General features: G+C 44.1%; 1 protein-coding gene across 1 annotated transcript; it reads right to left on the reverse strand.

Annotated features, from left to right (window-relative positions):
• Window positions 1–599: 599 nt before the first annotated feature.
• Window positions 600–8,889, reverse strand: LOC147211055 (alpha-tectorin-like). Its single transcript, XM_086129352.1, has 18 exons — window positions 8,856–8,889; window positions 8,641–8,735; window positions 8,344–8,565; window positions 8,189–8,266; window positions 7,984–8,086; window positions 7,758–7,884; window positions 6,959–7,205; window positions 5,944–6,088; window positions 5,752–5,845; window positions 4,597–4,659; window positions 4,313–4,515; window positions 2,792–2,926; window positions 2,544–2,731; window positions 1,626–1,780; window positions 1,306–1,551; window positions 1,081–1,234; window positions 906–995; window positions 600–774 (listed from the first exon to the last, which is right to left on the reverse strand). Exons 1-17 carry the CDS (start codon window positions 8,887–8,889, stop codon window positions 906–908), a joined length of 2,379 nt encoding a protein of 792 aa, XP_085985478.1. The 3' UTR covers window positions 600–774.
• Between the last annotated feature and the right edge of the window lie 7,733 nt (window positions 8,890–16,622).

Raw genomic sequence — 16,622 nt, forward strand, 5'->3', positions numbered from 1 at the left:
CTTTCTTCCTTTTTTTGTGTGTCAGTTTTCTTACTCAGATCAACTTGTTTGGATGAGGCAAATATAGTTTTTTGATGCCGTGTGCTGAGAGGGTGAGAACAGTGCGCGATTGCTCAAGCGCGCAGCTTAAAGGGAAAATTGATGTGGACTGACCAACAGATGTGTAAAAATGTGTATGTGTATGATCCCAGGAAACGTTTTTTAAATTATTTTTTTGCTGTAATTGCACTTCCTCTACAGTAGGTGGCATTAGCACTCGTCAGAGTGTTTTGAACACTAGAAGCTGTGAGTTTTTGAGATGACACCACAGATCAGTTTTGGAGCTTTCTTAAACAAGGGGGGGGGGATATGTTGCTATGGTTCATGCTCCCTGGTTCATGTTCCCTCATGTCGCTGCTCTTCCCCCCCCCCCCCCCCCCCCCCCCCCCCCCCAGATCGCATCTCAATTAATCGAAATCTCTTTCCGCCCTCTATTTACATGTTTTTATACGTTGCCTTGTCATCCACGGAGGTTGAACAAAAAGTAACGAACCTTAACAGTTTGGATCACAAAGAAACAACACCTTTCAATCACCATAACCTTTTATTAAAATGATGAGGATTATGAACGTCATTACATCAAAACAATCCATCAACTTCTGGTGGTATGAAGTGGTCATCGTAATTTGACTGAATCTTTCTTTTTTACTAAATAATTTGTCCCTAATCTCCAGTCATCCATTTGGTGCCATCTAACCATGTTTAATTTGAAGAGCCAATCCGGCTCTGGATCACCTGAGAACACAAAACTTGGTATTAATGCCCGACTGTCATGACTTCTACATTTTTTAAAACAACAAAACAGGGTTCCATTACTTCACATCTAACTAATTTGAGAAAAACGAGAGCATTTCTCATCCAGGTACCTAAACGATCCACTCCAGTGAGATCAAGCCCCCGCCCATGTTTTCAGCGGTTTCCTTTAAGGCTCTGCGCCTTCTGCCTTGAGCACAGGTCTGCTCGGACAGAACAAAAGAAAAGGCTGCATATTATTTTCCGCCAGAGCAGTGGGCAGACCCGCGTGTGGCGCTCGCAACTCACCGGCGCACACTGCGGCGATGCGCACAAGTTCACGTTGCAGTGCAGGTAGAAGCTTGTGCTGTCCACAAACTGGAACATTCGGAATGAGAAGTAGTTGTCCTTCCCCAAGCCATTGCCCACGACCTCCACCGTGCCGTCTTCGATGTTCGGACAGCTGCTCAGAAATGAGAAAAGACGTTTGACAAGGTCTTGGCAAGCCATAATGTGGAGCCAACGACTGGTTACCCGCCAATGATGAGGTCGTATCTCAAAGTGTCATTGGGCATTGGATGTTGCGTCACCCAGCAGGACTCGGTTACTATCTTGACCATGTTCCCGTCCAGCTCGTCAGCGCTAAGCTCGATCCAAACCTGCTGATTAAGGTCTAACTCTGCGTTCGGCTCCAGCAGCTGTGTGCGCCCACTGTCTGAGTAGGCTTGCATGAGGAGGGTGTAGTTCTGGGTCTGCGATATCATTTGACGCACAACGATGCTGCGAAACAGGCAAGTAGTGAGCAGGTGTTTGACGGTCACCTGGTCCAAGCTGCAACATAATGCTCCACTTACCTGCCTCTGACCTGCAGGGTCATGGTTTTAACTTCCGGCTGCCTGTACACACACGTAAAATCTATCTCCACAAATTTGTTGCGCGTGATCAAGGAATTGGTTGGAGCTTGGCCTGTTGCAACGCTGTTCTTCAAAACCAGAAAGCTGTCGTTCCCCTGTCAAGGGCAGAAAGGTTTGTCTGTGTCCAGTAAATGTCATTTACTCTGTCCTAGCAAAAGACTGTTGCAGTGCTCATTGTTCTCTTGTCCCTCTCCCGGTCACTCAACCCCTCTTGGCAAATGCTTGCCCATGTGAGGTTCAGTTGCTTTTCTTTCATGGATAAGGAGTATGTTTCTTGACCTGCTCAGTGGGGAACCTAAGGGTTAGAATTTGAAATGAAATTGACTGGACTTGGCTGTGTGAAAACGTATTTCACATAGAATTAGGCTCCAGGTGTCTGAAGGAGAAACCGGAGTGTAACCCAAAGAGGCTAAGTTAATCTTTTATTGACCTGTGAGCGAAGCTCTGGTTCTGTCCCAGCTCAACCCTTTGTGGCACCCACTATGACAGGTCAGGTTCAGGTTCCTCTCAAAATTGCTTTCTGCCCAGTGCAGCTCATCACATATGTTTACTATGCGCAGATTTACAAACTTCGTGACTTTACTGTCTTTTAAAATGAGCAGGAAAAATTGTTTCGGACTATTTCCAAGTATAGAGACGATTGTTTTAGGAACAGACCCTATCCCTTGTGAAACGTGTGCTTCGTAGACGCTTTAAAAAGCAGGTGCTGGTGCATGGCCGACTCTCAGGGTCTACAAAACTGGATTCTGATTCTTGTCAGCAGTCAGTAAAGTTCTTTGCTCACCAAGCATGTATCAACAAATTCATGGCGTACCGGTGTCACACTCATATTTTTTCCACCTTGTGTTGCTAACTCACCTGGGTTTCTGTCCCACATGTGTTGCTTGAGTCAAAGGAGAAGGTCACCAAGTGGGTCTCACTGTCCCTTTGACCTATGCAGTTCTCATCTTTGAGATGCAACGTGGTGTAGTCGATCCCGTCCTCCTCCAGCAGGCAACCAATCAGGGATATGGATCCTCTGTCCTCTTGGCAGACGGGCGGGTCACCTGAACAAACGAGAGTGTCAGCCAATGCAGGTAACAGAGGGAACCAGTCTTTGTTGTTACCCAAAATGTTTTTCAACTTGTACTCCGAGGCAAATATGGCTCGGCAGAGGCAGGTGTTTTTTTTGAACCGGGAGTCTCCACAGAACTCGTTAGCACTGCAAGTGTGGTCCTGACAGTACGCCTGATTGCCAGAGGCTGTGGATGGACACACAAGTTTCCATTAGAATCTTTGAAAATTCTATTCTATTCCATTGAAGTGCTTAACATCGTTCACATTTCTTTCATGGTGAACACTGAACAATTCCTTTGACCTGGAGCAAGATCTTTAACATCATAGCTCAAAAGAACTGCTTAGATTCTCTTTCCTGATCACCTCATCCATAATGCCACTTGTTGTTAGGCAAAGCTTGTGGGGAGACAATTAACGGTGTCCAAGAGGGGCCATTGTACAAAAGGAACCATGGGCACTACACTGTTTGAATGGCATGAACGTCACACACACAAACCAAAAGGATGAGTTTTTTTAATATACAGTACTGGTAAAATTTCACCCTAGAAAGCTGTCTTAGATAGATATTACAGCAAGCGGATATTCTTGATACTTGGTAGATAGATAAATTGGATTTTATTTTCTTTTTAACCCTTTAACAGAGGTGATTCAGCCGATCTTCGCAGACTGTGCTTAACACCAAGTGTCAGTATGTGTGAGGCGAGCAGGAACAATAATCTGAGCAATTCTTTAGAGTTACTGTTTGTGGCTGTGATCTACATTCTTCCATCCATTTTCTACAGCGCTGATCCCGATTCGGGTTGCAGTTTCGCTGGAGTTTATCCCAGCTGACTTTGGGTGAGAGGCAGAGTACACCTTGCACTGGTGACCATATTGACAAACACAGCTAAGGAGAAAACCCACACAAGCACAGGGAGAAAGCAAACTCAACACAGGAAGGCCTGAGCCCAGATTCAGACCCACAACCTCAGAACTGTGAGGCGGATGCGATATTCGCTTTTCCACCGTGCTGCCTTATTTTACTTTTCAAGTTTTAGAATCAACTGCCAATGCATAAATATTCACACCAGACAATAACAACTTGGATTTAGATGCAGACAGGGCCTTTCAAAGGACCCGAGAATGCTTGAGTCAGAAAAAGCATTTTAGTTTTCGTGATATGTATGATGCCTACATTATTGGTTGATGCTCCACCATTTTCATGATAATAACGATCATCTTTTTTTGTTGGTTTGTATCAATACACTACATGTTCGATAAGTTGCTTTGAGTAGTGTTGTGGTTCACATGGCTGACTTTCATTCAGCAGTCATAAGATCGATTCCTGTTCAGTGACTCGAGGTTTAATGAAGAATGCTTGTTTGCCGCTATGTGCCCCGTGATTGATTGATTGATTGATTGATCAGTCCATTTCTCACCAAAGGTCAGATGGGAAAGTCAAAAGCAAAACTGCTGCAAATTTGCTGTCTCGATGTGCTCCTGATTGGTCAAGTGGGTAGTGGTGTAGGGTATGACCCCAGACAAGTCTCTAGGAAGTAGCGCTCGGCCATGTGTGCGTGTGTCACCCTTACGGCAGTCGACGGCAACCCTCCAGTCTCCCAGGTCAATGTCGAACTGCTGCTTGCAGACTTGAGCATACGCCTCGAAGAACTGGCACTTGAGATTGTCCACAATGGGATAACCGCTCAGCGTGGCGCTACACGACCGGATGTGTGGTTCAACTGGAACTTTCGAGTGGCAAGCGGCGAAAGGTTGGGTCCCAAGCAGGGAACAGCTGCTCATGCACAGAGAGATTGTGAGGGTTGCTGTGGTGATAAAAGCAGAACATCGATAATCTCTGAAAGAGTGCTCTTACTGTTCCATTCCCGCCACACTGTCGACCAACAACAAGTTACCCGTTCGGGGTATCATTTCACATCTGGAGACAACAAAGGGCAAGTCCATTAGCAGGGAAGACTCATAACAGTTTCCATCATTAAATCTGAATTCGAACCATCTTCATGAGACAAGGATATTAAAATAATCAAGAAATATATCGTTGGGAAGATGGCACCTCTCTAGAACTACATCAAAAATGACAACAAAATATGCATTTACAAGTATATTGTTCAAACTACAGCCTGCAGGACATTTGTGCTTTGCCATCTGTCTTTGTAGTGGCCTGCAGTATAAACTTTTGACACGGCCCACAACAATGTTTGAAAACATTCCTACTTCCTACTTGTTTTGGTTCTGAATGAATGACTGCAGAGTTTGAGTCTAAATTAACCCTTTGAGCGATTATCAGTATAATTAACAGAGGGAAATTATGGTGGGATTCAGGGCTACCCAAAAAAAAACCCGAATAATTAACTTTTTTAACCTTTAAAAGACAGTAGCGACCTATCAGTTGATCAAAAATAATTACCGGTACAGTATATAAAACAATTTGCTTGATGGATTGGGTAGAGCGTGTTTGATAAATTAAAGTTGAACAATTTCAACGTGGCCCTCGATTTTTCTGTATTGCAGCCCACGGAGGGAGGGATACTTTTGGACACTGAATTTAGGCCATAAAAAAGAATGTTCAAAGTACAGAGAGTCATTAAAAGGGAAGCCAACCCCAAAATTTTCTGGATGAGAAAATGTGCCATGCAGCCCCACTAGTATAAACATGGCATTGTGATTCATATTGCATATGTGGAGTATGAGTTGAGCAGCAACATTTTTAGCCATCTCAGGGGCCATTTTTCCACTTGCAGTAGACTGAAATTACATCAAAGTTGTTCAGGGCTATGGTATCGACCAATCATGGCTCAGCATCAGGCAACAGGTGACTCCACAAACACAATATGAATCAGAATGTCACCTTTTGATTAGTGGAGGTGCAAATGACATTTGAGGCTAGACTTGCCCAATATAAAATGTCCCGTAGTGCAGTAATATTAATGAACAACAAATGTGCAAGGGGCAAGAAACAATCGGAATGTCTGCCTGTTTTGGTGCTAAACACCTCAGGAGAAGCGCCTACCCCAGAGTGCTTCGGTTATCCGAGACGACCATTGGAGAATATGTGGTATCGCTCGGGTTTCCACATAAACCCTGCAGAGGCGTTCCGTCAGGCACTGAGAGGAAGGAGCACAATGCAATCGGCCAATTGCGTATTGGATGTCAACATTTCACCGGGGAGCCACGCAAAGGGCGCTTGTTGTACGCAACGCACCTTTGATGTGCGCAGTGGAGCCGTCAAAGAAGATCGAAATAGCTTCGTTCGTAATCTCCAAAGTGACACCAGCCTCGTTCTTGGAGAGACTCACTCCCTCGACCTCTGTGGCTACCATGCCAAGTGTTTGTATTTCGTCATTTAACTGCATTACAAAGAAAAAGCAGTATGCGATCATGGGGCCGCCAATGGCCGCCCAAATGAATGATGGTCCTCCCATGCCTCCTGCAGCGCGGCTTTTGCATGTTTTATGATATGTGTTAATTATCTCACAAACAAAAATGAAGGAAAATTTGCTCATGTTCACGTTTGGGGAAACAGTGCGTGCTCATTTGTCAGATGTGACCTTTGAACTGAAGACTTGATGTGGCTCTCTGGACATTACATCAAGTGTTGTACATTGCAACAAAACTGCTACTTCTTCAGGAGGCCTACTTTGGCTCCAGGGCTGGTTTAAGGACAGTACAGCATCAAGGCTCCATGGGCCTTGATAATATTAATGTATTGTTGGCACTTTGGTGCCCAGATTATCAGAACTGGAAAGACGCGTTGGAGAGAGACTGGAGATTGATACGCTGTCAAAGGAGCGTGAGAGACATGTCAGCACCGGTTGGGAATCTCCACTCTTGTCAACTCTGCGCAATTACCGAACAACTTTTACTGTGATACATTTCTTGGCTCTTGATGTTGTATTTGTCGTGGTAACGCTATTGCCTTCTTGAGGAAAAATCAAGGTTTTGCGAACAGAAGGAAGGAGTGGACTTTTTCATCTCGTTACTTGACTATGAAAAGGACCCGACTGGCCCATTTTGTGAAAACAATGTGCAACGCCTCATCCATGTCACGATATGCAAAGCGTCTTCTTCTGGATATCAAATATTTACTGCATAGCAGTATGCGGCGCGCCCCGTGTTGACCTAATGCCCCCCCCCCACCCTTTCTCCGGCTGTTTCCACGTCAACTTGAACCTCACGTCGACGGGTTATCAAACATAGCCTAGGGTTCATCTTCTTACCCGAACTGTCCCGCTTGTGTCAATAGAAAACGTGACATCTGATGATGGCAAGATCAGATCCAGACGGTCCAAGAAGGTCATGATCTGACTGCGGCGATCTTTAAAAGCCGCCAGCAGTACAAAGCTGCTACCAGTGGCAGGTTCAAGCAGGCTGTACAAGCAGCGGTCCGGAATGGAAGACACTTCGCCAAAGAACTGGATTACTTGGCCCCCTGTCACCGTACACACGCGCTCCAACGGCTGGCACCTAAATGAGATGGAACCGAGTCAGCCAAGCAAGGTCGAATCCTTTCCGAATGATGTCAAGTCAGCTGTATTCATACAGCGTCAATTCGCAAGGCAAGTTATCCCGGAACACTTCACATAACTAGCGGGGAAAGAAGCGCCTCATAAACTAACGAAAACCAAACAAAGCCCAGGTGGACAATAATTTTGTGACAGAGGTGAGATAGAACTGCTTGTGGCGTGACCAGTTGGGTTGAGATGGAAAAACAGCAGAAGAGGGTAGATCAGGCGTCGAGAACTTGAGAGCCACGTCCTGCCTGTTTTAGATCTCTCCCTACTCCAACACGCCTAATTCACTTGATCATCATTGTTTCAGGCTTCTACAGAGCGTACTGATGAGCTGATCGTTTGAATCAGGTGTGTTGGAGTAGAGAGAGCGATCTACAAGGGGCAGGATATGGCTCTCGAGGAAACGGAGCTTTTGACCCCTGGCATCTTAGGAAAGAGGGCTTGGGCGACAAGAGAACAACGGGCACAGCAACTGCTGTGTTACCTAGACAACCAAATTATTTACGTGTTGGTGACACAGGTCTCCTTGGTTCCACAAATTTCTTCTTCACTTAATTCACCCTGAGCGCTGCACAAGTGGTTGATGCAGTTTTCTGAGGAAGGTACATCTGAAGTCGGAAAGATGACCTGTCCTACAAATTCAAAGGGATGGCTCTGTGTTTTACGTTCATTCGTGTTACCATGACATGCTACCCATCGTTTGAGCGACCCCGAAACGTTTGCTTGCGTACCTTCGAACCTGCAGCCACTGAGGTCCAAGTATTTTGTATTCTCCCCTTCAGCCTTGGGGAAGTTGGCGGTAAAACCACTTATGCTGTCAAGTGACTGTACATCCTGCGTGAAGGGGCAGATGGACAATGTTACGAGCGGCTCCCTCACAAGACTTGCAAAACGCATCAGCCACTGGCCCAGCGTTCAAATGTCACGCATACTTACAACAAATGAGTCCTCGTACGATGTCAGATGCACGCCCATGACCGTTTGGGATCCAAAGCTCATCAAAGAAATGGTCATCTGAGCACATAGAAAGACAAGAAATGTAAGGTACTTGGTCGTAATTAATGTTGCACATCTGGGCCCAAATGACTCACACTCAGTTGGCTGCCAGCGGAGAAGTTGATTTCCAAGAAGCAGGTCAAGGTGCCGACGACCTGAGGCAGTTGTGCCTTGACTAATTCTTCAAGTTCAGTAGTGACAACCCCAACCGCCAAATTTTGGGTCAACCCATTTGCACTGGAGATTTGAATGCATTCAAAGAGGCTCGGATCAGCCGCCGTAAAGCAGAATTGAGTGTTATCGGTGCCCTGTCTTATCTTTAAGGAGAGAAAACAACATCAGCATAGTGGAGAATTTCGAGTAGAATACTATCCGACCACATTGCTACTCACGTCTAAATTTGTTTTTGCTTCCCCAAAAATGCTAAGAGGGCAGTCGACCAGACTGGTAGACTGCGCGTCCGTCTGGGCAAAATGGCTGCACGTAGCTGTTGCACAAAGGGGAGAAAAACTGCTCAGTGCGTATCCCGGCTAGACTTTTTGGGGTCAATGATGAGGTGGTGAACAGAGCGCAAGCACAAGAAGTTGTGATGTTAAAGTTGGCTCACCTGCCAGCAGGAGAAGCAACATGTTGGCCTTCATCGCTGAAACATTAATAGTCAGGTCTGATCATGCTCATCTTTCATCATTGAACATTGAAACAACCATGTATTACTTTAAAAAATATATATATACCATGTAATTCCATTTCCACTTTATAAAACGTGAAACGTAGACCATAAACTTTTAGATTTTCGACACGCAGCTGTGACTGCAATATATAGTTTTAGTCCCACGTCAACATTTAAAAGAACACAAGTTTCCCGCTTTTCAGTTATAGATGCACAATAACGTGTCCCAGATGGTTTTCTTATGAAATCACAATATTGGGATATTGTTGATATTACGGCAACATTGAATTGTCAGTTACTGACAAACTCCCACTGCGATTCAATAGCTGCATGATGCTGAAGGGACCGCATCTTGCAGCTATTGACTTGCCACTTGGGGACACTTCCCCATGACATGATCTTGCAGACATGGGTTGAATTTCAAAATTTTTTATCGCTTTCGATCCCGCCGAGTGCTCGACTTACCGCATGCGGGAGGGAGGATAGAGAGCAGTCAGTAAAGAATGCGCTTGGGGAGCACAAGTCTCTTCCGATGTCTGCTCGGTGTTTTCGGCCATCTGCTTATATGCACCTCTTCTATTTGCACACCCACCAAGTTGAAGGCAACTGGACACATTCTCAGAATTTTCCAACCTCCCAAACTGGCTTTGCAAAAAAAACAACAAAAAGGATAATTGACCAAAAAAAAAAAAAAAAGTCTCATCCATGGTGAGAAAATGGTGTTCAGCAGAAGTCTCTTCAATCGAAAGAATTTAATGATTTGCTCTGAGGACAGAAAGTGACAAACAATTGAGTTTCGAAAGTACAAAAACATTACAGTGCTTGACGTTCATGTTTTTTTCCCTGTTTCAGTGGCAATTTTAGAGTTACACATCAACATTTGCTTGTTGAAACAGACAGCTTGACAGACAGACCACAAAAGAAGCATTGCCACAGTGAGGCCAATTCCAATTGTGAACAGGTTAACATTTCATCTTTTATTCCATGGCATTCATATCAGGATATGGTACACAACTTGCAAGATAGCGCTAAGAGAAATGGTTTTGAATGGATAGATTTAGAATAGACTGAAGGGAATTAGTACAAATATTTAGTTGCAACCTGCGGCCCGGTGAACCAGTGGTTAGCACGTCGACCTCACAGTGCAGAGGTACCGAGTTCAATTCCAGCTCCGGCCTCCCTGTGTTGAGTTTGCATGTTTTCCTCAGGTTTTCATGTGGGTTTTCTCCAGGTACTCCGGTTTCCTCCCACATTCCACAAACATGCATGGCAGGCTGATTGAATGCTCTAAATTGTGCCAAGGTGTGATGGTGAGTGCGGATGGTTGTTCGTCTCTGTGTGCCCTGCGATTGGCTGGCAACCGGTTCAGGGTGTCCCCTGCCTACTGCCCGAAGACGGCTGGGATAGGCTTCAGCACCCCTTGTGAGGATAAAGCGGATCGGAAAATGGATTGATGGATGGATGGATGGATATTTGCAACTTCTTTCAGTTAAATTTGAGGGGGCGGGGGTTCCGCTCCCCACTTTCCACTTGAGTGCTTAAAAGGCATGCTTTATAGGGTTCGAGTCTGGTGACGGACCAATCGAAAACATCCCTTGTCTTTCTGCATGTAAAATCTCCAATAAGTAGTCTCATCTTTTTCTTTTTTGTGTACATTGTGTATCAGATCCAGATGTAAACCTTTGGAAAGAAAAGCTATTGTCTCATACATCATTTGGTGACAAACCTAAATGTGCACGGCAAAAATATAGCAATTGGCTATACCAAAACTTCTGCATGTGAAAGTTGAACTCAACATTATAGAATACTTCACGAATAAACCCAGACGAGATGGGGCACTTCAAAACAGGTTTCTGACCGCAAAACAGAAGTGTGTAATTATTGTGGCAACGCCGCACTACAACACTAACGTAAAACTGCAAATATGCTAACGATGTTACCCGAGGCTAAATTGGTGAAAAATGAGCAGCGGGTGCTCATCGCCCCAAAAAGTTGACCATCCTGTTTGAGGTACTGAACCGACTACGTTCAACTGCAGGTATGCCATAAAGATGTTTTTTTTCTCAGGTGTACTCTTTAGAAGCTAATCCGGTATTTTTCAAAGCCATGACAAGATGATGAGGATAAAATTAACATCCAGCCGCCCACGGGTTTTCATCCAAAAGAGACAAAAAGCAAGGCAAGGCAGCTTTGTTGAAATTACACACCTCATACACAATGTGCTTTACATAATTAAAAGTACAATATTTAAAAGCATATACAGACAAAAGAGTTAAAGACAAAGTAGAGAAATAAAAGTAGCTTACTAAAATTAGGCCAACAGAACGTACATGTACAAGATTTTGAGGAACATGATTTAAAAAAATGCTTTGAAAGACCTTAATCATAGCTAGGGCAAAAGAACTATTTCTAATCTGGATTTATACTCGGGGCTGAATTCACTTCTGTTGGCAGTTGATTCCATTTGCGTGAGCATAATAACTAAATGCTGCGTCACCAAGTGTGCTTTGAAATCTAGGCTCCACGAACTGACGGGAGTCTTCAGGCCATGTAGCCGTACTGGGTTTATTTTCCATTATCATTTCTTTAATGTCTTCGAGCCATAAGCCATTCAGTGAAATTTACCGTAGACAAGTAGCAGAATCTCAAAATCTGTTCAAGACTTGATTGGGAGCCGGTGCAAAGTCTTTACGACTGGAGTAATATGCTGTGTTCTTTTTGTTGTGGTCACAACCCGAGCTGCAGTGTTCTCAGTTAGCTACAGCTGTTTGATGCTCTTTTGAGGGTGTCCAGTATAAAGACCGTGATGATAATCCAGTCTTCTCGAGACAAAAGCATGGATAAGATTCTCCCAGTCTGCTTGAAGCATGTAACTTCGGTCTTGACATGTTTTTCAGATGGTAAAATGCTGTTTTTGTGATTGATTTAGTTTTACTGCTAAAAGCCAGATCAGGAAAAATAACTACACCAAGATTTCAGACTTAGTCTTTGGTTTCTAAAGACACTGACTCCAGGTGTTTTTTTTTTGTTTTTTTTGTTTTTTTAACAGCAATCCTCTATTCTTCTCTATTCTTTTTTTTTTTGTTGCTGAAAAACAATCACCTGAGTTTTGTTTTGGTTTACTTGAAAGAAATGTGGGTTCATCATCACTTGTTAATTTGTTCTCGACAGTGACACAGCACCTTCATTGAACCGGTGTCATTTGAGGACCTTGATAAATACAGCTGTGTGTCATCTGCATAACTGTGATGGCCAACATTGGCATTCTGAAGAAGGGTAACACCATGGGCCCAAGGACTGACGCTTGAGGAACTCCACTCCAAAACTTTCAATGGTCACAAAGTAAATCCTTTCTTTCAAATAGGACCTGAATCATTTTACGAATGTCCCACTTAGTCCTTGTCAAGTTTCCTATCTGCCCAAAAGTATATTATGATCAAATGTTGCACTGAGATCCTAATGCACACAGTTTAATACAGCTGAAGTATGCTCAGATTCTCTTTGGGAGTGACAAAGATGCAAGCGATTGGCTCAGGAATGAGCTCCTACAAGTATTCTGGTCCTTGCAACTTGTTGCGCCCAAGCTTGCTTCACACGCTTTACGATGAGCTATGGAGTGCACTTGGTTTCGTCTGCCACGCCTGGCGACAATCAGACAAGTTGAAGATATCAAAGGAGCGACTTTCCTTCTCACTTGGTTGCATGTCTGCAGGCAGTCAACACCATCAGGGTGAATCTGAGGAGCTTGCTTTTGTTTGCACTTAACTTCTACGTTCCACCAATTTACATTCCCACTTTGGTAGTGACTCCCAAGTTTAGTTTTATTTGATTTTGAGGTTTAATTTCTTTTGTTCATTGAGTTTGGGCTTTTTTCCAAAAATAACACATTTTCAATAACTCTGTATAAGAATTTGTTCTAAGGGGGAGGGCTGGTTGATTATGGCCAACATCATAATCACAAATGTAAATCATGAATTGTCGCATGGGCAACAGCTTTGGCAGGCAGGCGTCCAGAAGGCATCCTAATTAGATGCCCGAGCCTCCTCATGTCGCTCCTCTCGGCATGGAGCAAAAGCAGCTAGACTCTGAGCCACTTCTGGATGACCGAGCTTCTCACTTTATTTCCAAGGGAGAGCTCCGACACCCTGGGAGGAAACACATTTGGGCCGCTTGAATCCGGGATCTTGTTGCTTCGATCACAACCCATAGCTCATGACCAAAGGTTAATGTAGGAGCGTCGATCAACCGGTAAATCGAGAGCTTCGCCTTTTGGCTCAGTTCCTTCTTCACCATGACAGACCGATACAAAGTCTGCATCACAGCCAACGCTGCACCAATCTGCCTGTCAATCTCCCGCTCCATCCTGCTCCCTCTCGTGAACAAGACCCCAAGGTACTTAAACGCCTCCGCTTGCGAGTAAGATCTCATCCCTGACCCGGAAAGGATGAGCTCTCCACCCTTTTCCTATTGAGCACCATCGTTTCAGATTTGGAGCTGCTGATTTTCATTCCAACCGCTTCACACTCAGCTGCAAACTGCTCTGGTGAGAGTTGGAGATCCTGGCTTGAAGAAGCCAACAGCACCGCATCATCTGCAAAAAGCAGAGATGTAATAGTGAGGTCGCCAAACCGGACCCCCTCAACGCCTCGGCTGCGCCTAGAAATTCTGTCCATCGAGGTTATGAACAGAATCAGGGACAAAGGGCAGCTTTGATGGAGTCCAACTCTCACTGAAAACGAATCTGACTTACTGCTGGCAATGCGAACAGAACTCTGACATCCGTAGTATAAGGAACGAACAGCCCGTATCAGTAGGTTTAGTACCCCATCCTCCCAAAGCACCCCAAAGAACTCCCCGAGGGACACGGTCAAATGCCGTAATCAGTTTAAAGTAAATTTACAAAAACCATCAGCCTCTCTGTATCAATACTTTTAAAAGGTAAGTATAAAACTGAATGACATGAAATTAACTACAATAATAAAGGGGTGGGTCTGGTTTCTGACAAAAGAAAAAAAAATGGTTTTAAGTATAGGGACGTTATTGCATTTTTAACACTGTTACTTAAGGCTGTATATTGTGACAAATGAACAGTAATTGGTCATTTCCCCAAAAACGCTGATCATCCAGTTTGAGGTACTGAACCGACCAGATTGAACTGCGGATATGCACTTGTGCTTTTTCTTAGATGAAGTTTATGTTCGTGAGAAAGTGTCAAAGACCAGGTTTTGGTACAATTAAACAAACACAATAAAAATAACCTAAGTAGCAAATTGTCGCTACTGTGAGTTTTGAGTAACCATTTAAAAATTATTCTTAGTGCTGGATGGCATTTCTGATCATTCATAGTAGTATATATATGGCATGTGTATTGTTCGAATGAGGAAGTACAAAATTATAAGTGATCACTCAAATGACAGCTTTTCACTTTAATAATAGTAATATGCGAGGGACGATCAGAGTCTGCGTCCCCCAGGCCCTTATTTGCCCATACCGACGCACATACCATAGCCACCCATGGGCGGCTTCTCAGACAGACTTACAGACACCTGAGAGCAAGTTGCCGACACTCGGACCCGGAGGCAACTTGTAGACACTTGTGAACACCTTTGAGAAACTCCGAAACCTACTCAGACTGATACCTGGAGACGACTGGTCGATGGCATTGTAAGATAGCCGAGGGCCACTTAGGTGCAGTCGAAGACACACCCATGGTCCCTGCCATCCATGCTGTGCAGTCCAACCAACATTATTATCAGTGTAATAGTTTTCAAACTGTTTGTGTATAAGTATAGGTATTAGGTAGTAGTAAGTATAGGTATTTCTGTTGTCATTGCTTTCATCCATCCATTTTCCGATCCGCTTTATCCTCACAAGGTTAGTGGGGGGTGCTGGAGCCTATCCCAGCCGTCTTCGGGCAGTAGGCGGGGGACACCCTGAACCGGTTGCCAGCCAATTGCAGGGCACACAGAGACGGACAACCACACCTAGTGACAATTTTGAGTGTTCAATCAACCTGCCATGCATGCTTTTGGAATGTGGGAGGAAACCGGAGTACCCAGAGAAAACCCACGCAGGCCTGGGGAGAACATGCAAACTCCACACAGAGAGGCCAGAGCTGGAATTGAACCTGGTACCTCTGCACTGTGAGGTAGATGCGCTAACCACTGGTCCAAAGGGCGCCCTGCTTTAATTTTTTTCATGATTTTTTTTTAAATATATGTATGTGTTGCAGTGTCCCCTAACGGTGACACAGAGGAGTTCACAGGTATGTCAGGATATTTCGCTTTTTTTTTTTGGAGTGTTACATTTCCCCCCCTGAAAAGTTAAACCTCAGGCTGCCCTCTAGAGGAGTAACTGAAGTGTGAAAAATGAATGACAAAACAAGGTCGAAATTGGCCGGTGTGACACCTGTGGTGCTGCCGAAGACACGTCGAGAAAAGTCTGGCGATTTTAATGGAGAGTTGAGCACCATGGTGCTGTTCCTCCCCTTACCGCTAGATGTCAACGTTTAACAAATATTTTTGTTGACTCGACGAAACTGCCAAGATTTGATTCAAATAGTTTTCAGCAATTGTCTCTACTGATTTGGGATTGTTTCACCAGCCGTCTATTTTGAATGTGAGTGATCAGATTCCAGTCGTCAGATGCGGGGTGCAAGGAGGTGCAAACGACAGTGGGCTGCTGTTCAAGATCTTCACTAAGCTTCAGGGTCAGTGTTTTACTACCGCATGCGCACCTCGAGATGGTGCGAGTGAGACAAATGCGCTAAATGAGTTGCACTTGTTTTCCCTCATGTGACATGTTCTAATTAGCTTTTTTTTTTTTTTTTGTAATGGTGTTCACATTCATCACGTTCTCCTAACCACAGTTTATAATATTAGGCTACTTGCCACAAGCACAGTGGGGAAAGTAGTCACAATCTGTAAGTAATAATTAAAAAACGGTATTTGTGTGTAAAAAAGAAAAAGAGTAAGCGTACAAGTACGTTTCAAGTACAAGTATCAATTTCTTTATCCGAAACGGTTTTTTTATTATAAAGTAGATTCTGAAATATGAAAAAGTAAAACGGTTCACGATCAATCCGTTTTGATAAAATGTAAAGAAAATAGTTTCCTCTAGTTATTATCTTGTGCTCGTACTAAGAAGGGGGAAAAATCCCGTGACACGTCACAATTTTGTTTCGTTTTTCCAAGATCAATCAAGCATTGGTTTGACTTTGATGCGAACAAAACAGCGTGTTCCCGACAACATCAACCAATTCTCGGACGGAGGATATCTTGCTTCTCAGAATTTGTTGAATTTGACAGCACTGCTCTCTCTGTTTTGTCTGCCAAACTTCCTGCACAATCAATCCAAATCTTTACCGTGACTGACATTTTTGCTCTCCAGTTCCGTCTTTTTCTACTTCTTGTTGTCATCCACCTGTGTTGCAAAAAGTAATGAGGCCATTTGATCAATGTAAGGAATAAAATGTATAGATTTCTGTTTTCAATTGAAATGTGGAAAAAAAGGATTCTCCAGGAAAATCAATACTTGAGTACATATACCGGAAAAATCTACTTAAGCACACTAAATAAAATATTTGTCCTTGATTACATTTGACCAGTGGCAGAGTGATGATGATTTTGAGGGCCATGATGCTGCTGGGGCCCCTCCTTCCTGACTTGGCAGCCTGCCTCCTTTTGCCTCCTCTCAGCAGCTGAA

Source organism: Hippocampus guttulatus, chromosome 1 (genome assembly GCF_054856545.1).
Source record: "Hippocampus guttulatus isolate MCC_2025c chromosome 1, RoL_Hgut_1.0, whole genome shotgun sequence".
NCBI classification, from domain to species: domain Eukaryota; kingdom Metazoa; phylum Chordata; class Actinopteri; order Syngnathiformes; family Syngnathidae; genus Hippocampus; species Hippocampus guttulatus.

Bases quoted from the DNA above. Each gene is read 5' to 3' on its own strand.
- LOC147211055 (XM_086129352.1), bottom strand. From the start codon at position 8,889: ATGAAGGCCAACATGTTGCTTCTCCTGCTGGCAG. The intron at 4,660-5,751 runs GTAGGCGCTTCT...TGTTGTCTCCAG, and splicing joins GATAACCGAAGCACTCTGGG to ATGTGAAATGATACCCCGAA. The intron at 1,552-1,625 runs GTAAGTGGAGCA...CCTGTTTCGCAG, and splicing joins ACCCTGCAGGTCAGAGGCAG to CATCGTTGTGCGTCAAATGA.